General features: G+C 36.3%; 1 protein-coding gene across 2 annotated transcripts; it reads right to left on the bottom strand.

The window, feature by feature from the left end:
* Positions 1 to 233: 233 nt before the first annotated feature.
* Positions 234 to 26,392, bottom strand: LOC125229313 (ribosomal protein S6 kinase 2 beta). 2 transcript variants are annotated; one of them, XM_048134119.1, is made up of 15 exons: positions 26,204 to 26,392; positions 25,676 to 25,948; positions 25,128 to 25,313; positions 24,456 to 24,740; positions 23,826 to 23,980; positions 19,728 to 19,815; positions 19,357 to 19,487; positions 15,355 to 15,510; positions 14,640 to 14,777; positions 12,889 to 13,095; positions 6,091 to 6,290; positions 5,730 to 5,827; positions 5,161 to 5,239; positions 4,806 to 4,951; positions 234 to 3,735 (listed from the first exon to the last, which is right to left on the bottom strand). In XM_048134119.1, the coding sequence occupies exons 1-15, from the start codon at positions 26,255 to 26,257 to the stop codon at positions 3,625 to 3,627; spliced, it is 2,307 nt and encodes a 768-aa protein (XP_047990076.1). In that variant the 5' UTR covers positions 26,258 to 26,392; the 3' UTR covers positions 234 to 3,624. The 2 variants fall into 2 exon arrangements, with proteins under 2 accessions (XP_047990076.1, XP_047990075.1); XM_048134118.1 differs by lacking the exon at positions 4,806 to 4,951 and having other exon boundaries at positions 5,015 to 5,239.
* Positions 26,393 to 26,601: the final 209 nt, after the last annotated feature.

The following is a 26,601-nucleotide window of genomic DNA, read 5'->3' as shown; positions in this document are numbered from 1 at the left end:
TTAGTATAATTACTGCACACTAAAAATTGTTCAAAAAGGTAACTTGATGCCAGAAAACATTCTCTGCCAGTTAAACTTCTGGTCAAATAGAGATCAAGCAATAATATCTCTAATTGACCAAAGTTTAAAAGTGCCTCTATGTCAGCCTATGAATGCCTTGAATAGTGGTTTTGTATAAAGTTCATGATCTAATAATGGTATACAGGAAAGAATAAAATAATGAAAACAAGATTTAAGCAATGTCAACAATAATATATTACATCTCTAATTGAATATGAGTTTTCCTATAAGTAACAATTTACTGCAATTTCTTTTTTATCTAAATGTCAAAAAATAGACAATTGAGGTGTATCATTTAACATGCTTTCATGACTTCTTCATTTTTGCTTACAGGTTTAGCTTTAGTTAACAGGTAAAAAAACTAACCCACATTTATTAGACAAAAAACTAACCAATTTCTAGATTTAAATTGGCATATCATTAGATTATTTATAAAGAAATAGCAGCATTTTATGCACCAGTAAAACATGAGCCCAATCAATGAAGATTTTTTCAGTAACAGGTTTTTTACTATTTCTTATTCTCATAAAATATTCTTACATGACGAGATATTTTCCCTGAACTGATGTAAAGAAACACCAAACCATTCATTGACTGGACTCCATATTGTCATTCTAACACCAGCAACTTATCAAATAAGCTCTTTCTGAAATGTTCATCTGTTACAATTAACAGTCTGTTTTGTGTAGCACTTTATAAAGCTTCAACAGAATTTACTTATTTTTGAGAAACATGTGCATAATATCTTTCTACTGTAAATAGCGAACGTTTGCGGTTGTACACGATTGAAACATCACAAGTACCATAGAAATATCTAATTTAGTATTTAGACCATGTCCAGTATGAAAATATTTCTTTAGAATTACTCAACAAGTGTGCATCCCAGTTATATTTAGGTAAAAAACATTTTTGGAACATTGTTGTGTTCATATTTTATAGTAAGTGATTGTTCATTTGCTACTTACTCTACTCAACAATTATTTACACAGATTGTAGGAAAAACATATTTCATATCACACGGTGTACACATGCTAGCATCACCGTTGATGTACCTATATTTTGGCAAACTGTCATTTAAATTCGTGTGGTTTTAAAACATAGAAAATAAAGAACATTTTGATTAGACTTAGTGTTAAAATAATAAATATAAAGCTGGTATGGGAATCCGATCAAAAGTGCTTTAGTTATTCGTAATTTGAGTTTTAAATGTTATCTAATGACAAGAAATAGAAAAATGTGCTGGAGATATGTTAAACATGACTTATTATATTTTGTGACACTGTAGCATCTCTATAGTGCTTTTTTTTTAATATTTCTTAATATTAAGAATACCTACAATATGCCTATTAAAATTTTGAATCAATTCCTTGAGTTGATAAACGTTGACTCGTAACTCATTTAGCATATCTAAATTGGTGTACAATACCGACACATGACAATGATTTCATTCAAGTATAAAGTGCGGTACAAACCAGGAAACCAGTTAAAACATAAAACACTACTTCTAGTTAATTTTAAATACCAATCAAATGTTTTATGACCATAATAATTCGATATTTTTTTAGGGTTCCGTAGTTTAGTGTATGTTGTAACACTCACATAACACATACTTTCAAAATGTATATTGGCGAAAACAATTTACAGCATTGTTTTATATACTTATTTACTATACTTTTTTCCAGTGGGCCCTTGTAGTATTACAACCCTTCGTAGCATTTTATACACTCAGGAAGTCCAATAATTGTTAAAACCCATTGACTATGACATATCTTTGGTAATAGATCCAATACAATTAGAAAACCTAAAACACCGACCATAAACATAGATACACAGTAGAACGTTTAATTTATAAAATTAATACCATTTCTTGACTATTATATACCTATGTAAGTATACACATTGATTTTTCTTAAAACATAACCATCACCAGAAGTAATAAAATATAATCCATCAAGTATATCATTCTTAATCCTAAAATTTACAAAATAGTTCAAAGACAATATTCGTACTAAACATATTATGACTGTTTTATTATATTCATACAACTGTTGCTATTACTGACACAAACATGGCCAAGCAAGTTTTGAAGTCATTAACTTATTATGTCTTTATTTGGAATCGTTACTATCCTCGTCCTACAAAACCAATGATTGGAATTGTTTACAAGGAAAATATATTATAATACAAAAATATTTATGGATATCTTAAACATGATCTTATCTAACAAACGATACTCAATTTGTATAGGTACTTATTTTAACATAAAATAAATATTTGAGATTTAAAGAATTTGGAAGATTTTGCATTTGTGAGCAAGTTAGGCCTTGATATGAGTGAATTGATGATTATTGATTACAAAGAAGATATGATGCGATGAATCATATTGACGCATGTGATGTGTTGTACACACGAACCCTATACTAAAGTTAAACTAATAAAAAGCCTTTTTTAAGTATTTCGATATACTTAATCCTAATTCTCTAAATACCTTAAAACGACTGAATACTCAAAATCTTACAAAAATATAAACAACATCTCATTAGAGTAAATGTAAAATAAAAGGAAGGGACGAAGTATCGCGAATGTTTTGAGAAGACTAATACTTTACAAAAATAAAGCTATTCCACTAATAAATGTTGTACTTTAGGTACTTTGTTTGTGACATAAATAGAACATAAAAATATAAAGATAGGTGTATACTAGATTTATATCTTATTTATCAATCAATCGTAGCATATAGATTTCATGGCACAAAGGGACAAGTTATGTCATTGGGTGGGCAAGTAAAACAACTAACAAATTAAGTTAAAATTGCTACATACTAATTCCAAAAAATTGTAGGGAAGACTACTTTCACATAAATCTGCCAAGTAATAAAACGGAAACGGATGGAATGCTGCAAGAAAATGCAATCTACCTTTCAATTCACTAATAATTAAATCACATAATTTCTTTTACATAATAAAAATTATAACTCATATTATGCTAGAATCTTCAGGCGATAATTTTTTACAATGATTTTCATGTTAGGATTATTAATTCTCATTGAAATAAAGCTACTTACACTTCACATGACTCATATTATCCAGAAACATCGAAAATACAACATATATCGAAATTCGAAACTAACGGGGTAACAACCGTACGCAGGACGCTTGTTCTTTCTCGACCCATCGACAGAGTCGAAAATAGATCTAATACGTATTTTGGTGTAGGTAATGTATTATGCAGTTTAGGGAACGCCTCGAGATCTTTGTGGCAGAGACTTGGGTAAGCTCGTATACCGTATTGCATGTCACTCCCGAGTGGAACGCGTTTTCCGACCACACATTTTTTTCTCTTCCGTGGTTAAAGCCAGTGCAAACTGGCAGAAGCGTCGGAAAGAGGTAAAATGATATTCAGTCGCGGGGAGACATTAACGGCCCGGCCGCGACTTTGGTCTATGGCAACGGCGGCGAGCGCCATAGGTGCGAACGAAAGGCCCCAGGTCCCATCGCTGTGTCTCTTTTCAACCTAGGTAAATAGGTGTACAAAACACGTAGGTTTATAGTTCGTATACCGTGTTTAAAGCTGAGTGGGAGGGAAGCGTCGCTGCGGCTTGCTGCGGCGCTGCGCCAGTGTCGACTGCGACACCGGGCCCAGCACCTGCGGCGTCATCGGCGACGACGTCATTGCCTGCGACAGACGAGAAACAATTTATGAGATGACTGATAAACTACTTACAACGGCAAGAGAAACATGAGAAAAGTTTTTCTCGATTTGTGGCTTTAGGATAGCTTAGGATAACCCTACCGAGGTATTCCCGATGAACTACAGTATGGGGTTCTTCAAAAAGGAGAGTAATAAGTTTCTAATGCGTCGGCAATGCGCATGTGAAACCCCTTGAGTTGCAGGCGTCCATAGGTTACGGTGATCGCTTTCTATCAGGCGAACCGTATACCTGTTTGCCACCGACGTGGTATAAAAAATTTTTTTTTGTTCCTATGCTAACCTTTGATCCTGGAATCGGTTGGCATCAAAAAGTTTGTCAAAATCCCTTTTTTTCTCGCACACTGTAAGTTTATTTCCAAAGTCTGTAAACACCAATCTTCCTTAATTTTAAATCAAGCAGCGATATGCGAGATCAACAGAGCGACACGCCTCCCCGTCGGGAGGTACAGGGTCCTCTGTTGTGGCTGCGCTTCAGTGGCCAATCGGGCGGTACTGAGCCAGAATTCCCGCAGTAGTTAATGAGCGCGCGGCCGGTGTGCCGGCCCTAGTTGGACCATGCGACGGGCTTCTAAATCAATCTTTCGGCTTTTAACAGCCAGCTACAGTAAACATACCTGGAAGGTGAGGTCAATAGCGCGGCGTAATTCTTCAAGCGGTACAGGGTCTTCCAAGTCTGGTTGTGGCTGCGCTTCAGTGGCCAATCGGGCGGTACTGAGCCAGGATTCCCGCAGCAATTCGTGAGCTCTCGGCCAGTGGGCTGGCTCTAGTGGAAGGATGTGACGAACGCACGCCCTTCGGCTTTAACACTAGTTACAGTAACATACCTGGAAGGTGAGGTCAACAGCGCGGCGTAATTCTTCAGCCGGTACAGGGTCCTCCAAGTCCGGCTGTGGTTGCACTTCAGTGGGTGCTCGAGAGGTACTGAGCCAGGATTCCCGCAGCAATTCGTGAGCTCTAGGCCGGTGGGCTGGTTCTAGTGGAAGGATGTGACGAACGCACGTCCTTCAGCTTTAACACTAGTTACAGTAACATACCTGGAAGGTGAGGTCAACAGCGCGGCGTAATTCTTCAGGCGGTACAGGGTCCTCCAAGTCCGGCTGTGGTTGCACTTCAGTGGGTGCTCGGGAGGTACTGAGCCAGGACTCCCGCAGCAGTTCGTGAGCTCTAGGCCGGTGGGCTGGTTCTAGTTGAAGCATGCGACGGACGCACGTCCTTCGCTTTAACACTAGTTACAGTAACATACCTGGAAGGTGAGGTCAACAGCGCGGCGTAATTCTTCAGGCGGTACAGGGTCCTCCAAGTCCGGCTGTGGTTGCACTTCAGTGGGTGCTCGGGAGGTACTGAGCCAGGACTCCCGCAGCAGTTCGTGAGCTCTAGGCCGGTGGGCTGGTTCTAGTTGGAGCATGCGACGGACGCACGCCTTCGCTTCGCTGGATACGGAACGCCATACGCCCGAGGATAGCTCGACCTGAGATGGGACGAATTGTTAACATCGAATAACAAGTAGATAAAGAAAATTGCCCGCATTAACGAAAAGGCTCTAAATTTAATTTACGGAGCATTATTTAATAACTAGGTTTTTCCCGCGGCTTCGCCCGCGTACTAATCTGATCTTGTCTTTCTCATACAAACTTTGGACCCCCATTTCACCCCCTTGGAGGTGAATTTTGAAAAATTATTTCTTAGTGCTCCTCTACTCCTTATAAGGAACCTACGTGCCAAATTTGGAATCTCTTCTCTAGGACTAGCGGTTTCGGCTGTACGTTGATATGTCATTCAGTCAGTCAGTCAGTTTCTTCCTTTATATATTTATTTATTTTTTTATTTATTTCCCATATAGGTATGCAAGATACACTTAATTGCATTATTTATAAATTATCTTAAGCTTAACTAACGTCATTAACGATACAGAACTAATATTTTTACTCTAAAATAGTAAAAGTATTACTTTAACTCACCTTTCCTGACTCAATCCTCGTGAGGATAGCTTCAGGGCTGTCGTCCCCGGTCGAAGCGAACGGTGTCCTGCCCGATAACATGATATATGCCAGCACACCTGTACAAAATACCATTGTAGGTAATTTTGTAATAGGATTAAAGGAATATATTTTGTAACAATAATAAAAATGGTACTCATTTTTAGCAAGCACTTTATAATCTGGGGCCACGAAATGGACTATATAGCAAGGGATCATTAATAGTAACTAGTTCTCTGCACGGAACTGTTTTGCTAGCATGAAATCTATTGCTAAGTAGTATAACTAATTAACTATCATCTAATTGGTTTGCTACTGGAACATAATTATAAAGAATAATTACCTAAACTCCAGATGTCGCAAGCAGCATCATAACCAGCTCGTTTTAATACTTCTGGGGCTACGAAGTTGGCCGTATAGCAGGGAGTCATGAGCAACCCGTTCTCTGCACGCAACTGCTTCGCTAGCCCGAAATCCACCAGACGGATGTCTTCTGGCCTTTTTTCAGCTGTCGCGAATAGGATGTTCGATGGCTTTATGTCTCTGTAAGAAAAAAGAAACATTGTTTTTAAATGTTGTTTAAGAATTTTGTATACAAACTCTTCCAGTTCAGGTTTTCAAATCGTTTATATCGCGATACTGAAGGCGATATTTGTGTCAAAGGGTTTAGCCGGGTAACCATAGTGAAACTGCCTTAAGCGAAAAAACTGATTTCCTTTTACTGGATTGTATACCTATGTATATGTAGTGCTTTCACCAAATATCAGGCCTCAAATGTATTAGATTTAAAAAAAAAATGCAAAAAAAGGAAATACATTTTTATTTTATTTTAGCCAAAGTACTTATCCGATTTCTTTGTAATTTGGATATGTTGTATATACAATTAAGGTCAATTTCTAAAAAAAAAATTTATTGCGTTATGTCATAAAAAAAAAGAAAAAAAATTAAGTTGGAAATTAAAACAAAAGAAAAATAATACTTGCGAGATAGCGACAGTTACCAAATTTACATATTTTATGTATAATAATGTTTAACATATATTTTTTTTCAAAAATAAAAATCGGGATTAACAGTGTGAAAAAATCGGATTTGTGACATCTACACTGGTCAAAAAGAGAAATAAAAAAACAAAGTGTGATGTAAAGCTGCATTTTTGGTATGTTATTTGGGGTCCTTGGGGGAATGTAGGACTATATTTTGCAAGCAAAAAAATGGTGTGCTAACTTCGTAATTTAAAAAAAAAAGTAAAAAAATTAGACTTTTTTTGGTTTTTGCCGTTTTATTAAAAAACTATGCATTTTTGGTCAAAAGTTGCTTTGTAATATTGAAAGCGCATTAAATTCCAAACAGTTTGACATCTTTTTTATCAATGTCTGTCAAATATTTTTTGAGATATGAAGCGTCAAAGAAAGAGCATTTTTCCCCTTTCTATGAAAATATTCGTTTTGCTAATATTTTGAGACAGATATCAGCAAAACAACTCAGGCTATTACTTACATAAATTGTAAAATAAAAATGTAGAAAATTTCACTAGCTTTCATTTAAGACCAAAAGAGTGCCAGTTATTTAAAAAAATAGGATTATATCATAAGTCTAGTATAACTGGATCAGAAATAATCGGTGGATGGTAATGGCCAAATGGGATAGTTTACATATATTTACAGGAGGCGTAGCGGAGAACGAATTATTATTATTTGGGGGCTGTTCAAGTATTACTCAGACACATATTTGCGTATATCAAATCAACATTTATTTAGTAAGTTAAGTTTACGGTCAGAAAGACCTCAGGCTCGCCGCTTGCCGGAAAAAAATATTTACGAGTAGAAAACCCTCATTAATTGAATCAGATTATTCCGAAACTGTTCTTGTACGGACTGGTTTATAAAGCATATCACTGAGGGCCAATAACATCGATGCAATCTCACGAGCGTTGTCGTGGACGTGCCCGAATCATAGTATTCTCCGTTTAACGAAATATCAGTACATAGTATGTGTTGTATTGCACGCGCAGGTCTCTCACCGCCGCGCAGGTGTAGTCGGACCATAACTCGACAGTTTACACGCTTGTACAAAAACTAAGGAACAGCTGTCTTTTTACGCTGTCACTACATTTGGCGAATCTTCTAGCCAACATGTTTGCCCTTACTGCGGTGGCTCGCCTCTGCCTTTCTATGTCCTCCTGGTATTTTAAACTGGAGAACAAGATGTGGCCAAGATATTTGACTTCGTGTACTCTCCGCAATTGAACTCCATCAAGCAAAAGAGGTGGTACATGTGTGGGCATATGTGCTGCCTCCATGAGCATAAATTCAGACTTGTCCGGATTGTATCTCATGTTATGCTGGCTGGCGTATCTCTCGCATTCTGCAAGTAACTTACGCATAGCTCCCACAGATGGTGCTAGTAGGACCATATCGTCTGCATATGGGATCCCTTTCTTTCCCATAAACTTATTGTTCATAATTTCATTTAGTCAGAAGTTGTTGTTCATATATTTTGTGGTCATAAACATCACTAGTCATAATTTTTGTTACGAATAACGTTTCATGGTTCTAACAATAACAAACCATAATATTGGATATCATAATCTCAAAAGTCATAAAGTTGATGAGTATAAAATTGAAAAGTATAACAAGGATTATTCAGAAATATTATTAAGCATATATTTTGAAGCCCTACTGATTGTTCTGCATATAGATTTAATGTCTAAAATTCCTAAAGTATATTATAATTCAGACATACATAAAATTACACAGCAAATTTTTATACATAAAATATTATTTATGACTTCAAAACAAAAAGTAACCCTATTCCTCAGGTAGGTTGTTAGTTTCCTTTGATTCCTTAGAGCGGAAATAGGAGCCCCGAGTAGCGGGGCTCCGTCTACTCATTGGTGGAACTAAATTGTTTTAAAAATAACCGTTTTCCTCGTGTAGGTTCGTTAGTTTCCTTTAGTACCTTAGAGCGGAAATAGGAGGCCCGCGTAGCGGGGCTCCGTCGACTTATTGGCGGAACAAAATTGTTTCAAAAGCAACCTTTTGCCTCGTGTAGTTAGTTTCGTTAGTTTCCTTTCGCAAGTTATCTTTTGTCCTTAAAACCGGATATAGAAGTTGTCGACGTCAGCTCCTTGGCGAGACCAATTGGTTTAATAGGCGCCATGAAAATTTAATAAATACTGAGGAAGTTAAGTAAGCCAAATTACAACTTACGAAAATGCAGACGAAAAAACATTGGATCATTTTTTTATGGGAAACAATAGAGATCCCATTGAATGCTATTAGTGAAGAAACACATGGTTATTATTCATTATGACTTGTGATAAAATCCTTAGAACAATTATTCCGAATAAGTTTATTTCCTTCAACATTATGGATTTGTACAACTATGGACTTTAATTATTATGGCTAATAAATTTTATGACTAACAATAATTATGACTTTCAAAAATCGGAACTACAATTTCTGACGTTTAATTTTATGACTAGTGATAATATGACAAAGAAAAATTATGACGGAAAACGTTATGAATAGTAAAAATCGGACTTAAAAAATTATGGGAACCAATAGAGACCCTCTGCATATATGCGATGTGATTGTCTCACGCCACAGTTTAACCCGCTGGCTGTGGACAGAGTTGACTTCCATCTTACTACGTTCTTCTGCTGGGAATACCACTTCTCCAGTATCTTAATAATTGGCGTGGGCGCTTTCCGTTCCCGTAGTTTATTCCACAGCAATTGGTGGTCAAATACAACTCAAGTGGACTTTCTATCACTACAGGAGTTGTGCCATCAAGATGCAGAACCAGGAAAATGTGACTAATTCTGTTTTATTTTTCTAATTTACTAAACTTCAAAATTTTACTGTATTTTATTTCTTCATTAGTAATAGTCAAATCGATGCAAAGTTAGCTTAGACAATTTTTTCAGATAAACGGATATCAAAGAAAGTAAGATCGAATAGATAGCACTTTCAACCTAAAACTTTTAGCGTAAACTATTTTACCTTAACCAATCTACCAGACTCTTGGCTTCTCTATTTATAGCTTTTTTTTTGTTTACCAAAGTAACTATTCGTCTTACTGACCTTTATTTGCACTAAAACTAAAGCAAAATAAATTTTATACAATGTTATATTGCAATATATATCATATCATGAAGTATTTTGCAGATATTTGTCTAAAAATATTGGCAAAACGCTACATTTTATAAATGCGTCAAAAATTAACCTTTTTGACGCTTCATATCTCGAAAACTATTTGACGGATATTGATAAAAAAGATGTCAAACTGTTTGAAATTTAATGCGCTTTCAACATTACATAGCAATTTTTGACCAAAAACGCATAGTTTTTTAATAAAAAAATAAAAACCAAAAAAAGTCCGATTTTTTTACTTTTTTTTTAAAATTACGATGTTAGCACACTTTTTTTTTGCTTGCAAAATATAGTCTTACATTCCCCCAAGGACTCCAAATAACATACCAAAAATCCAGCTTTACATCACACTTTGTTTTTTTAGCCGATTTTCATGTAAGATTTGACCGGTGTAATCCCATACATTGTTTTCATTCAAAATAACCTTGTACGTGATTCCACTAGAACGTTTTATTCCCAACGTATTTTGAATTTAGAACGCGAGTGTTAATACGTCCATAGGGATAAATGGAAAAACGGCCCCTACGCTACCGTTATCTTTAGCGGTCGGGAGTTTTGAAAATAGCTTTTTCAAAGCTTCGTTTTTATTTATCAAAGAAACAGACATCTTTCGATAATTAGCACTCGGTACTATTCGTGCCTATTTGCCCGTTCCCGCCATTGAACTACTATGTACTACGTACTAGAAATGACAACTCGAACATATTCTGTGCGCCGACCGGCAGCGGCGGCAGCCGAGCGCGAGGCGCATGCGCGTGAAGCGAACCGTGTCATAGAGTAAGACTTGACCACCTAGACGCGACACTTTTAGTGTAGACCTTTGTTTTATACTTTGTGTGTGAAATACTAAGTAGTTTACTTTTAGCACTATTATACATTGTGTTTTATTTAATTTCTACTCAGTGAAATAAAAATAAGTAATTGTTTTTTTCATAAATTTTAATTTTCTTTGAATAAAATTAGTTTTGTAAGTTTCTGTCGCTCAGAATAATAATCGCGCCATTCACCTTGTTTTACCTCCCTTAAACGCCGGTTGCATTAAATACTATTTCAGTTTTGGTGTCACTATTTTTCGTCAATAATGAGAATTATAATTCAAAATCATGCTTATTGTATAATATTATCGACTAAAATTCGTATTAGAACCGTGTAATATTCAAAACTATAAATTGAAATAAATATTTTTATATTATATATTGAAAACAGAATATGATCACAATTGTTATACCTTATTACCTACATGTCATGTCTGTGCGCAAACATAAGTCCACTGGACTTATGTTCGTGGCGCAAACTTTTTGTTCGCCGTGTCCTCTCTAAAGTAAAATTCATAAACCTACGGACTAAATTGACAAATGACTGACAGGTAAAATGATACCAGGAACAGCAAAATTAAAATAGGGAAGGGTATATGTCGATAATAATATATCGACAAGTTGTAAAGTACATATAACAGACAAGTTTAAATCAAGAATAAGTATATGAGTTTCAAATAAGAGGTACACATTTGGTTTGTTCTATGTATCTTCGAGGTAGTGGATGGATACCATGCATTTTTACCCACTAGTTTTAAAACATAAAAAAGTTTCCGAGCCTGTAGGTAAAAAATAAAATACCATGTCCGACGATAATAAATTATCTGTCACGCTATGGCAAGTATATCATAAATATCTATATAATTTTCGAATAATATTATTGCTGCTTCGAAATAAAAAAAAATATCTCTAATCTACAGGCCTACAGACCTTTTGATATGTCGAAATCACAGAAAAAGTTGGTATATTGATTAGCCGATCAAATTGCCAATTTAATTGTCCCGTCTGGGTGCACCTTAAATCTACGATGTAATAATAATTTTAATATCGATAAGAACGACACTGGCCAAACTGTGGCAACATTCGTTCACACTTACTTGTCAATTTGGTCCGTAGGATTATGGATTTTACTTTAGTACATTATACCTCAATGGTTCCCGACTTTTATTTTTTTTACTCAATCGAATGCCGTACGCCCATCAGCCGCATACAGCCAAGGAGTTTATGGTTCGCTCTCAGTTTAATTATATTACTCGCGTTCTAAATTCAAAATACGTTGGGAATAAAACGTTCTAGTGGAATCACGTACAAGTTATTTTGGATGAAAACAATGTATGGGATGTCACAAATCCGATTTTTTCACACTGTTAATCCCGATTTTTATTTTTGAAAAAAATATATGTTAAACATTATTAAATTATACATAAAATATGTAAATTTGGTAACTGTCGCTATCTCGCAAGTATTACTTTTCTTTTTTTTTAATTTTCAACTCAATTTTTTTTCTTTTTTTTTTTATGACATAACGCAATAATTTTTTTTTTAGAAATTGACCTTAATTGTATATACAACATATCCAAATTACAAAGAAATCGGATAAGTAGGTACTTTGACTAAAATAAAATAAAAATGTTTTTCCTTTTTTTGCATTTTTTTTTTAAATCTAATACATTTGAGGCCTGATATTTGGTGAAAGCACTACATATACATAGGTATACAATCCAGTAAAAGGAAATCAGTTTTTTCGCTTAGGGCAGTTTCACTATGGTTACCCGGCTATACCCTTTTCAATTACATTTTCACCTGCTGGGTTAATCCTCAGATCTTCATTCCTTACTTAAGAATTGGACAGCGATTCCTCAATTTTTCTACTACGAACTTACGAAGTAGATAAAATTCTTCGTTTCGATTCCGCTTTGGATGGCATTGGATTTATAATATACTCGTGCTCGGGCAGGTAGCGCCGCTGTGTGACGTGCTCGAGTAGTTCTCCGCCCCGGCATAGTTCGGTGTCGTGACCCACCTGTGCACCACGGTGTGCCTGTGCAGGTAGTGCACGGCGTGCAGCACGTTGCGCAGGATGGGCGCGCACTCGTGCTCGGGCAGGTAGCGCCGCTGTGTGACGTGCTCGAGTAGTTCTCCGCCCCGGCATAATTCGGTGTCGTGACCCACCTGTGCACCACGGTGTGCCTGTGCAGGTAGTGCACGGCGTGCAGCACGTTGCGCAGGATGGGCGCGCACTCGTGCTCGGGCAGGTAGCGCCGCTGTGTGATGTGCTCGAGCAGTTCTCCGCCCCGGCATAGTTCGGTCACGGCGAGGATGCGAGCGCCTTCCTCATAGACGCCGCGGAGGGTTATTATGTGTGGATGTTGGCTGTATCTGTTGGTGTAAAGGTTATAAGTAACATTTTTAAATTTGAATCTTTCAATTCCGAGACAACCTTGGCATTTAGAATGTATTTAATTCCCTTTGCTGAAATTTGGTCTCCAAGCACAAAGGGGAAGTGTTGCGTTATTGTGAATCATTCCTATGTGTGCCCACCTAATGTATGACGCTCAGGACAGTCACGCGGGGCGGATTGGGCACAGTCAGCGATATCGATTACGTAGTATGAACGCGCTTTGTTTTATAATAATACTAGTTGCACATATTAAGGTAAAATAAACGGGCATATTCCTAAGTACGCATTTTGCTTTACCAATATATCATCAATATATTTTATAAATTTGAAAATATTAACTCGTGTTTATATATTTTTGAAATAGTAATGTATACATGTTAAATATAAATCAATTTCCTGTTTACAATAGTGCGCGGCAGCAACACAAAATTGCATATCAGCAATCTAAAACAGCCTTGCGTGCAAAGAGTGTTTATGGGATGGCGCCTAAACTTTACAATAAGAGAATCTGAAATGCCGCTATTTAGGAAATATTTATTAGACGTTTTGGTGTAAAATGCTTTTAAATGCCGCTATTTAGGAAATATTTATTAGATGTTTTGGTGTAAAATGCTTTTACTCTATAAAATAAGTTTCATGAACTATTACACAATGAAACTGTAAACGCTAACAAATATTCAACACAGCTCACCGAACTATCTTCTGCTATCAAGAAAAAACGACGAAGACGAGCCACTGTAATTTTACTACATGATAACGCTCGACCTCATGTCGCATCTACCGTTCGCCAACAGCTGCAGAACTTGGGCTGGGAGACGATACCCCACCCACCTTATTCTCCAGACCTCGCACCATCAGACTTTCATTTGTTTAGAGCCCTGAAACGACATTTGCGGGGTAAACAATTCAATGATTTCCATGATGTACAGGTGGAGTTGAACAACTTTTTCGAGGCACAGCCATCAGAGTTCTGGGCGAAAGGCATCCAAACTTTGCCGGATCGTTGGCAAGAAGTCATAGATGCTAATGGTGATTACATCATCGACTAAGCTTTTTGTATTGTAATAATAGTAAAAAATATAAAACGTAAACCAAGTGTCTCATTACTTTTGTGCCAACCCAATATTTAAACTATATGCCGCACAAATCGCACAATCCACACATGTATTAATTAAAAATAAGTAGTTGTAGGATGAGCATGCTGCATGATAGTCATAGTTATAGTTATAGGAAATGCTGTAAGAAACTAGTTTTCTATGTAAGATTTTGCATGGCCTTTAGCTGGCTGAATTGTTGAATACACTGTACTTTCCATTTGTTTGATAACATCAACTTGACTGTATTCTTGCAAATGACCTATTTATATGATTTTGATGAGTTCTTCTATGGCAAGTCATAAGTACAAATGTATTCTATTCTATTCTTGCACTGAGACTGACTGAAATAGCATGACACGTTCGTACGTTTCCGAAAAATATCGGAGAAAAAGCTGCACAACATCTGTATGTCAAATACAACAAACCTTAATAAAATTTCAATTTCTTCACGCGGATCATATTGCATCTTGTCCATAATTTTAACAGCATATTGCACTCGTGAGGCTTTGTGTTCACAGAGACGGACCACTGAAAACGATCCAGTGCCTAATTCACCCATTAACCTGAAAACATAAATGTAACAAAAATATTTAGGCACCTTCTTTTAAAAAAAATAAAGCGAGCATCAACACAGGTACACAATAAAAGGTGTCGTTTTTCTCCAAAACAAAGCTGTAAATATAGTTAGGATACCACATTTGAAATATTTAAGTGACCTATGAAAGCTACAACGATTTAAAATCCTTACTTGGATTCGGTTGTTCTGTCCGTAAAAGCCCCAATAAACGCATGCGATCACAGAATGTATAAAAAATGTCAATGCGCCTACCGGAGCGTTATGTCATTTTCCCTACATCACGTTCGTTCGTGATCGCATGAGTTCAAAGCTTTATATAAAGTCGCCGTCAATGGAACTTCCAAACAATGTAAACAAACCGCCATATTGAAATTGTCTCTGAATGATGAATTTCTTAGTGATGCGAAAGTACTCTGTCAAATAATGTCCAAACGTCAATTAAGCGCTCTCCACACTCGCGCGATATTCGATACGCAGAAAGAGTCTCCAATTGCAAAACATATTTACACGAAAATTAAACTTTCTTTTTTAATTAACCTTGAAAGCTAAATTCGAACACTTACCGGTATTCATCAAAGAAGTTGTTCCTATTAACGAAGCCCGCCAAAAACTCCTCAGTGGAAGTTTTATTGTTTTGAACGACATTGTTCTGCGTTGTGTTCGTGACGGTTTTATTATTGTCATCGTCGAGTAGGCAAGGGGCTACGAAGCTGAAACCCCTGAAACGAAAAAAAAACATATTTAATACAATGTCGTTGCATACAGAAGAGCCAGTGGCATATAATTAAAGGGAGCAACTTTCAATCAGTAGGCCTAGCACATGATGGCCGCGAGAGTATGTCGCCGCGAGATAGATGAAGAGAGGGGTTGCGAGTTGAAGCACTGATTCGTACATTCAGCCAAAAAAGTGGTTAGGTTATTAGGTTAGTGTTTGAAATACAGTCGAAAAGTGATAAACCACTTTCTTGGCTGACTATACCATACCAATGCAATAAGTATCACATTCAGTTTCGGGTTCTTTGTGATAGGCGCTTTTTGTTACATGCATTTCCCTATATAAGGCACTAAAAGTGCACAACGTATATCATTTGCAGGGTTCGACGATATATATCAATGGATATAAATATCCGATATTTATCATCCATCCATACTTCCATACTAATATTATAATACTATAATACTTAATACTATAATATAATACTAATATTATAAATGCGAAAGTAACTCTGTCTGTCTGTCTGTTACGCTTTCCCGCTTAAACCACGCAACCGATTTTGATGAAATTTGGAACAGACAATCTTTAGACCCTGAGACAGAACATAGGCTACTTTTTATTTCGAAAAAAAGGGATGAAGGGGTTGAAAAAGAGGTTGAAAGTTTGTATGGGATTTCTTAATTTTAAATGATAAAACCATGAAACTTTATATTTTAGCACTTGATAAGAAATCATTAAACATATATTTAAAGTCACATACAGGTCGCGTTTTTACCTTTAAATGGGAAATAAACATTAACTAAAAGCGGGTAGATTATATTTATTTGTCTACCCCGCACATTTATATAAATTAATATCGGGTAGTTTTGTGTTGTTTACATCTCCGGTGACATTTTGCTGGGACGTCAGTCTTCCGCGACCACGGCCAGTGCAACCTGGCCGAAACGTTGGGAAAAAAGGTAAAAATAATGTTAATTAATCGCGTTCGACCTGTATGTGACTTTAAATATGTGTACAAAGCGCGAGAACTTAAAGTGTTATATCATTAAACATCTTGATAAGGGATAGGGATAGGGATAGGGATAGGGATAGCGATAGGGATAGCGATAGGGAAAGCGATAGGGATAGCGATAGGGATAGCGATAGGGATAGCGATAGCGATAGCGATAGCGATAGCGATAGCGATAGCGATAGTGATAGCGATAGCGATACGGATACGGATACGGATAATATGATAAGTATAAGCAAAATGTAAAAAATTGTAAGGGATAATAGAAAAAAGTACTTTTTACCCACCGATTATAGTGTCGAAATACGGGCTATGTGGGATGTTTATAAAGGTTTCCCCAGCGTATATAGAATTACCTACGCTGTGGTCGATGTGTAATATTTCTACAATCATTGCAAGCAAAAGTATTATGTGCAATCGAAATAATCGCAGATAAATATACCTACAGAGAAACCTACGGTCCCTACGGATCCAAATGAAAATCTTAATGAATACTTTTATTACGCGGGCGAAGCCGCGGGTAAAAGCTAGTTTGTTTATAAATATTGCAATACAAACATGGTTTTAAAAAATGTAACATAGTCAAAAATATACTTTTTTGTGTTTGTTACTGTTTTTCTACTAAATGTTATGTTTCTTAGTAGAATTTTCCTGATCTAAAGTTGTATTCATAAATAATGCAACAAAATAATAATATGCCTTCCATACAAAATGGATATATATCGAAGTTGATATATATCCGATATATATAATAAATATCCGATATTTTGATATTTATTATAAATATCGGATATTTTCGAACCCTGATCATTTGATATTTAGCTACTCGCTTTGTAAAAATGTGTGCAAACACTAATTAACATCGCGAGGATATGGGCACGCACGGTTAACGTCCAACTTAGAAGAGACATTCCTTTAATCTTTGAATTTTTCCGTTTGTTAAAAATCCAGCTTCTTATATTATAAATTGGCAAATATTCAAATAATTACTGTCCAAATTCGAGTCGAATACGCAGATTAGGATTTTGTTAAGTAATTTTCCTGATAGACATATCATTGCTCCCTGCGGAATTGACACACGCACGCAGGCACTTAATATGTTAATCTGTATGTTTGTTGTTGTGGACGATTTGTACGTTGTTTTATTAATATGAAACAAGATTTGTATAATGTACGTGATCCGTCGAACCGGAATCTTATACCTTTAAACGAGCAATTCTTGTATATTTATTTATTTATTTATATATACCGACGATCTCGGAAACCGCTCTAACGATTTCGCTGAAATTTGTTATGTGGGGGTTTTCGGGGGTGAAAAATCGATCTAGCTTAGCCTTAGATCCCGGAAAACGCGAATTTTCGTGTTTTCATGTGTTTTTCTTTCGCGTTAGTCAACGAAAAATATGGTCGTTAATTTCGCCACCCGCGCGTCGGGTGCGCGTAGCTCAGTCGTAAGACGTCGGTCTAATGTTCGCAGGCACATCGCAGGTGTGAGGGGTTCGAATCCCGGCCAGAATTTTTTTTTATAAGAGTTTTTTCATCTAAAGACGTGATATAATAGAATAGAACCGAGCGACCTCAGTCGCCCAGATATTGCATTTTAATAACAGTTGAGGTAGGTACTTGAAGAGATTATTGATCAATTTTATACCTACTTATTGCACTTATTACACTATTGTAGGCACTTCCATGCGCTAGAATACTTGCCAATCCAACCCTTCCCACTCGACGGGGCCGAAAGGTATGTGTCCATCCATAGCGCATCGAATTGCGTCCACAGATAATGCGATAAGTAGTGCGTACCTATCTATGAAAGTATGAACGCACTTGTATCACTTTCTATATTAAGGATACTAAAATTTTATGCGATGCGTTTGATGCGTGCGATGGACGCCTAAACTCAATTCTCATAGTTTCTCGCTAAATGATTCAAGGCGTCACCCTCTTTCTAAAAATATTTTTTCGTAAGAACTATGGAGTAAGTTAATAAGGCAAATAAGATTAGGTTGCGAGCTCATTTCCTTGTTTGTTTCCTACTAATGTTTCTTACGTACGTACCTACTCATTTAACTTCTCCAGAAGGAAACGTATATTTTAGGAAAATTAACGAACAAGCTCCACAAATATTATGTACTTATATGCATTCACCATATATTAGGTAACCGTATCGAGTTATCGTTGAACCAGGCTCGGTGATAACTGATAAGATTGCAATGATAGTATTTTCTTGATGGAGCGGAAATAACATGTTTGACGGATGACGGACTTTCCAGATGAAAATAATATATGATAAACCCTTCACGATCTATGACTTCACTTGGAAAAACAACCTAATGACCTTGTAAATAACAGTCATTGGACACAGCAAAGTTGTATAATTTCACCAAAATTGTCTTAAGGTAAGGCAGAAGTATCCTATTTGCGATTGTTTAGTGACGAATTGACGATCGTGATAAAGTGGTGACGAAACAAATACATATCGTCACTACTTTTAAAAAATTTCGTATCTCACGCTGTTCCTCAAAGTTAAAACGCAGTAAGTCTATATGCATTCCATACATACTTACTATAATTTTCTTTTCATTGATAGACGAAGATATGAGTAACACGCCTAGCGTTGTAATAACACGCCTCTGTTAAATATTGACATAGAAATAAGGATGTTTTTCAATACATACTTCAATTACTTCATGCCGTAGCCTGCGATTCAGCAACCCCCACTTTAGCTGTCAAAGTTGCCTAGCCTTCTTTACACCTTCCACACTATTCAATCACTCAAGGTACTTCGAAGTGTATAGCTGTTAAAATTAGTATTAAATGGCAAACAAACAGATGAATTACCTGAAAAGTTCGTGAGCGTTGGCGGAGGCGGGCACCCCGGGGGAATCTCTCGGCGTGCGACAAGTGAACTCAGAGTCGAAGTAAAACGCGTCGTCGGCCCGCGATACGGCTGGTCTGAATGGTGGGATTACCTAGAAAACAATTTTAACTTTTAAATCCGCTCCTCGAACGAGTAATTTAAGGACAGCCCACATTAACGTCGCCCGATGGGGGGTATCTAGTCATTACTATCCAGACCTTAGTTGCGACATCTGCGGGCGTAGCATAATATAGATAGAAAAACTTTATCGCATCGGTGCGTCCATATCGCACTTACAAATAGGGCGACTTACAAACTGTCAATAACATAAAATAGACCTATTTTAACTAACCTCTTTCTTCAACAGAGCATCCCAGTCTATACTTGCAAAGAATTCATGGTTTTTCACGTCTTCTATACCGTTTGGGCTTGCTCCCAGCCTGTTAACAAAGTCATAGTTATTATCATTAAAAATATTTTTTGATAATATAAAGGGTAACACCTACTTCATATTAAGGCAGCGCACAATTTGCGTCGGCAGAGCGTGGTGTCTCGGACAAGGCACAGCACATTTACATTGGTTATTTGACCGTGCGAAGGAATTGCCTCGTAAATTGCCTAACAATGTGTGTGGTTTGACATCTATGCGATCAGACATAATAAGATATTGCATGCACTACCTGCCAGTAATTTCAGTCCATCGACTATATGTTATGCCTATTGTGCCAAGACAATAACAATTGAATAATTTATTTGACCATGAAGATGATAAATAACAAACTAGTACAAATCTTTGTCTTATCTTGGTATCTAATCCTGAATCAGAGATGGGCATCAATCGATTGATTTTTTAGTTAACTAATCAATCGACTAAAAATATCAATCGTCATTATTCAATCGCGATTGATTTAGTTGCGATTTAATTAGTTGTGGGAATGTTCGACTAACAACTAAATTAGTTTTAGTTTCAATCGACTAAATTCCACGAATAAATCATTAAAACTACACAGTCGGCCGTTTTTGCATTTATATCTTATTTGTAACTACAAGTAGGTATGTATATAACATTGGAGGTACTCGTATGTTGTAACTATGTTGGTTTGGGTATAGCGAAAAACTGCAGTGTTCACAAGTAGCAAACAAAACAATTAAGTATGTTATTGCAATGTTAATACTTTGAATTATACGATACTGAGTAAATCTTAGACATAGAAATTACCAGTATTTTGCTGTCTCTGTCGATAGTAAAACTCTTTTTAGTGGCACGTGGTGACAAAACATTGGGCTAAATGACTAATCCTACTTACCTGGAAATAATTTCATTTTGGTGCAAGGGCCGACGCATCTTCTAAAAATAACACGTTCTATTGAATCAAACATCTGCATATTGTTTATCTATTATCTACGCGCACTATTTTGTTGTCATTAAAATATTTAAACCTCTTTGTAATGTAAAGAACTCTCAGCGTTAATTATTGTTCATCTTCCTTGCGGCATTCTACATTCAAATTTATATAATGGCAACAACGAATTTCACGATATTTGGTATATACTATACACCATGTTTTTATTGAATTCCGTTAATTTTAAGGGAAGGTTAGGTCAAATACAATGAATTGCTCTAAAAAACTAGCGACTTAACTCTTACGGTTATAGAATTATTCAAAAAATAAATCAAACAATTTTTTTTTTTTTTGAAATGTATTTAAACCAGTCAACCGGGTACTTTTATTTATTATTGCTATATTGGATCGCAATATAGGTGGTTTGAGATTTCTAGGTCATATTATATTACATACTCGTTATTGAACATGTTTTTATGAATCATTTTAGATTCTAGATGCTTATTACGGAAATATATGTACAGAAATAATAAAAAAATAAACACTGGACGGTTATTACTTGTTATAACTGGCTCTACGTAAGCATGGCAAATCTTGATAAGGGTTTAAGAAAAAGGAGTACAGGTAAAAAAATAGAAAGAGAACAATGTATGAAAGAAAGGGACAGCTACTTTACTCATCTGTCTTATCAGTTGTTTACTAGTAAAGATTTAGTTGAAAATGCAATAATTTCTAATTAGTCAAATGCCGGTCGTCTTGCAACATTCGGATGCTTCTTCGCAGGCTTTCGTCTTGGTTGCCGGTAATTTCAATCAAAATGAAGGGCAAGGGATTTCATCTTCGTGGAATCCAGTGATTAGCAAGTGTAAACGTGAGAAAACTTCCCGTCTCATACCATCGGATGTCGTGAGTGTTGTATGTAGGCAGAGTGGCAACCCTAGCGTAAAAGTGACTGATGACAATCAAGTGCGGGTAGTTCGAAAAACTCGTACAGCTAGAAGATGTTGATACAACTCCCAGCCAGTCTACCCGTGACCACGGACGTAATGTCATGTCCGAAACGTCGGGTTAAATATAAAATGTAAGTTTTACGCGATTAAGTCCCGTTTTAATTTAATAATATGAGTGAAGATCGTGTTAGTTTAAATCAATATATTACAAAGTTTGATTTATATATTGTGTTTTTTTAATGTTATTTTACTAATGCACTAAACAAAGTACCCATTTTTTATTTACCCTTAGATAAGAGAAATTTAATCCAGTTTCAAAGTGACTGTAGTAGCAAAATAATAGTTAGAACACCGATCTAACTCCTTAGAAATGGTTAAAATTTCTTAAGTAGGTAATACATGATGATATGTTTAAACATTCGTTAAGATGTCCTAATCAGTCTGTCAACATTAGTTGCGAGAAATAAGTCTAACTAATTAGTCGATTACAAAATTTAGTTGTCCGAAATCAATCTGCAACTAATTTAGTTGCAACTAAATTAGTCGCGCTCTATACAACTAAGATTGATCATTCGTGGTTTTCAATCGTCAGTCGCAATTAAATCTTGTAATTTTAATCGTTAATCGTTAGTCGATTACATTTTGCCCATCTCTGTCCTGAATGAGGAGTTTAGTGACAATCTTGTCACCGGAAATAGTTGTATAAAGATGGATTTATCAATTTTACACTATCCACACCTCGGACAATGGCGATCAAATATATGAAAGAGGCGCGTTCCTAGCACACAGTCTAAGTTCGTGTAGGTGAACGCGTACAATGCTTGTATGAGTGAAATATGATAGGTCGACTGTTCGCGTTTTTGACAGGCGGTAATTGCGAGGTAACCGAGAGGGGGTGGGCGGCACTTTCAGCGGGAAGCGGGAGTGGCCATACTGTACGATAGTAATCTTTATTATACTGTGCTATAGCTATGGATGTTACAACCATTATACGCGTTCATTACCTCGATTTGATTTGTAAACCTTACGTCTTTGTAATAAGACTTGCCCGACCCATTTGAGACAGCAACACTGAACAGAAAACATCTTGAGATTTTTTTTTTATAAAAATTGTGACTGGCTAGTGGCTAACTGAACAAGTGAAAACTGCCGAAACTTTTTTTTTAATTATAAAAGGGCTTACTCTTGGCCACAGACTAGCCAAAGGCAAAGACGTGGCCTACGATGGAGTGAGATTTACTTTTTAATTGTTGAAATCAATAACTAGGTACCAGTGGCGACGCGTGACATTTTTTGTTGGTAAAGCCGGAGGGGTTTTAGGGATCTGTTTTGTATTGCAGAATTTTAGGGAACCCATTGGGAATCGAGTTGTATCGACGCTACGCCACTGCTAGGTACATAAAGCACATATTTCGATCAGAATCTTCTCGCTTAGTCAATAAAGTCGACGAAAAAGAATCGACTGAAATATTTAGTTGAGAAGATGACCTTAACCAATTTGATTAGAGTGCGCATTTGAGAATCAACTTATCTCGAAATTCTCGACAAGTGGCGCCGTATGCGTCATCTATTTTTGTTATGTAAACCGGTATTTAAATACATTTACACAAGTAAACAAACTGATCATGTGTTAACATTATGGTGGAAATTAGTCCGTCAACTACGTCGACGTCACATTGTTGATTGATTGCTTGTATGCCCAATCTATTACCAAATGCAACGAGAACGAGAATAGATAGATAGAAGAATTAACGATGGTGACACCATACATGTTAATCTTCGAAGGCCGCAAAAATATGTGGCCCGCTCTTATGGCTCTACTAGACGTGCGCAAGACAGTGTTTCAAAAAGTAACACTATCCCACATCACTTTGTAGAAAACGTGATGTTACTCCGCGAATCGTGATATCACATTTGACATTACATATTCAGTTCATTCGATACATCGGCGCCGCAATGCTCCGAACGTGGACAGATCTCGGGTGCGCGCGTGGTAACATAACATCAACTAATCAACCAAGTTATTTGGCACATCTTCATTACTTTCGGCGCGCATGTTCTCGCAATGGTTGACAGTCATCAATAAAAATATCGAAGCGTCTAGGGCGCTCAGATACATCTGACGTCGACTGTATTTAATTACTTAGTAATTCTCACCTATTTTGGGGTGTCCGCTTGAACAAAGCTCGCAGCAAAGATTGCGCTTCCTCACTTAAGTTGGATGGCATACCCAGCTTCGCTTTCAATATTTGTGTCATTGTTTCGTGCCTTGTAGAACCGTGGAATGGCAAATTTCCAGTTAACATTTCAAACTGCGGGTAATACAAAAGCAAATTATATTTATACAATATGTTAATGTATAAGGAAAAATGCATTTAAAGGGAATTTGTATCTGCGTTTTGCTTTCCTAGATTTAAAAATATTGAGGAAGGAATGTAATTATTTATTAGGCTTATAGGTATGTTTAGATTATGCAAAATGGATTATTTATACTGCATATATAGAAAGAAACACATATATATTTTGCAATTGCAGGATTATTCAATTTTACATCCTAATACTATCATCATCCCTATATAAATTACATAAAGTTCTTTTTCCATACCACAGGCCAATTCTTAAAGCGTTAAGAACAATTTATGTTTAAAGTTTTAATATAGTTGTAATTATAAATGCAATAATTTGAACTAAAACTATTTAAAAAGAATTTACTAATTAAGATATTTAACAACCAATCCATGTTACAATGTAATAAAACTTCAAATTTACCACATTTCTACTACTTACCATAAGCACTCCGAAAGACCACCAATCCGCAGCAAAAGTATGCCCTCTTCTATTGACCACTTCTGGTGCCATGTACTCAACTGTACCACAGAAGCTGTAAGCTTTATCACTACTCGGTGGAAGTTTAGACAAGCCAAAGTCAGTAAGTGCAATGTGACCGTCTGCATCTAATAAAATATTCTCTGGCTTAAGATCCCTGTATATAATGCCCAATTTGTGCACATGTTCTAATGCTAAAGCTAACTCCGCTAAATAAAATTTAACATCCTCCTCAGTGAACATTACCTGAAATTGCAGTTTATTAGCATAAAGCAAGGTGAATACAAAATACAATAAACCCGCTTAGTATGATTTTGAAGTGTACAGTCAACATTTGATATATTGGAGCAGGCAATGTGCTAACAAATGTCAGAACATAACTTTGGTAATAGAAGATTGTTCCGATAAATAACAAGGCCCGCTTAGTGTAAAAAAAATTACATGAAATGTTAGGTGTCATATAAACGGGTTTAATTAGAGGTGCATTTGATACATTATTTAGCATAATATTAGTTATGTCATACTTCATACAGCAATCAATATATTTACTTCTTTTTACTACATATTACCTATGCATATAAAAAATACAGATAATACAATACCTAAAGATAAAAAAATACCAATACATCTTACCTCTTTACTTAGTCTTGAAAACAAGTCGCCGCCACGTAAAAAATCTAATATTAAATAAAGCTTTCCAGCAGTTTGAAATGCATAGTGTAATTTTACAATAAATGGATGGCCCATGTCAACTAATATATTTCTCTCCATTTTTGTACGTTCTCGGTCTCTCACTTTTAGAGTGGCCTTTTTAAGTACCTGTAAAAAATTAAAAGTAGGTTTTGAAAAATTTTGGAGTTTGTAAAATATTAATAAAATTATATTTTGTATCATTTTGAGAATGAATGCTAAAAAGTAGTGTATTAACATATTCAGCAACAGAACTTTCAATGACAGCTGTAGTGGTAAAACTAAGTTTTAATAAATTAATCAGTAAGCTACCTGACTTAACTGACTTAAGGCTCAACTCAACTTTTCTCAATTCAGGCTTCTTCCTTAATTTGAAGATTCTGAAGTGATTGTTTTCTGTGCACCTCTGATCATTTTAAATTCAAACATGCCAAATAATTAAACATTGTAGTTTTATGCTGTGACACACAACACTTTGGATAATAGCTTACCTTCATTGCATAAAGTGTGCCTGCATCAGCACCAGTTACTTTCCGGACTAGGAAAACTTTTCCAAAGGAACCTTCTCCGAGCACTTTGAGCAATTCAAATTGAGACGGGTCTGCTTTCTCATGTCCCTCTTTCACAACATCCTGGAGTTCCACCTCCCTTTCGCAGCTGATCTCGGCGCTGGAATCCAGGCTTTCTGCTGTGGACGCCTGGCGCGACTCCGCCGAGTTTTCCACCACCATTGGAAGACTGTTGGCCGTCTGTGATACACCCCTCTACAATTTACAAACTCAACTATTTCACTAAATCCAAGTGATAAAATATTTCATGAATTTTTAATGTAGTAATTACTAACGAATGGGTGGGCGTATATGCATCGTGAACCCCCTAAGCAAGTAATTCGTGATAACCATTTGGCGCCAGACGTCATCGTAATATATAGTCTGCGGTTTTAAAACGGTGAGTAATCACGATTATTATAGCAAGTATTTATTGAACTTTAACACAAGGCAAACAGTTCGATCACTTACGTTGTCTCCAACATTCTGCATTCGCCATGGATCTGAGGAGTTTGCTAGTGGCATAATTACTATCGATCACAAATAAACCTTCAAAGGAAAATCTAATAATGTTTTTGCAAATTTGATTAAAAACTACTAGACCACCATGTTTTTTCATTCATAAACAGACTGAGACGGAGCGAATCAAAGCATTGCGGGTTGTGCCAGAACTGCCAGACTGAAACGTTTCGTTCAACTACAAAGTCCCAAGGTTTCATTGTGGTTTCATTTGACAAGAGAGCCCATCTGTAGATTCAAGCGTACCATTGGACAAAATTCAAGGCCAATATGCGCTTGTCGACTATTATTGGTCAAAATAATATATGACGGACAATTTAGCCAATTAAGTGTGATTTTGTCTTTACTCA

Source organism: Leguminivora glycinivorella, chromosome 9 (genome assembly GCF_023078275.1).
Source record: "Leguminivora glycinivorella isolate SPB_JAAS2020 chromosome 9, LegGlyc_1.1, whole genome shotgun sequence".
NCBI lineage: Eukaryota > Metazoa > Arthropoda > Insecta > Lepidoptera > Tortricidae > Leguminivora > Leguminivora glycinivorella.
Note: the sequence above shows the minus strand (reverse complement) of the source record. Positions and strands in the feature narration are given on the sequence as shown.

What these genes read in the sequence shown, in the direction of transcription:
- LOC125229313 (XM_048134118.1), bottom strand. Translation starts at nt 26,257, where the DNA reads ATGCCACTAGCAAACTCCTCAGATCCATGGCGAATGCAGAATGTTGGA. An exon ending in AAGCGGACACCCCAAAATAG is followed by an intron (nt 19,816 to 23,825) that starts GTGAGAATTACT and finishes CTTTGTTAACAG; the next exon opens with GCTGGGAGCAAGCCCAAACG. An exon ending in GAAATTGAAATTTTATTAAG is followed by an intron (nt 13,096 to 14,639) that starts GTTTGTTGTATT and finishes TTACACCAACAG; the next exon opens with ATACAGCCAACATCCACACA.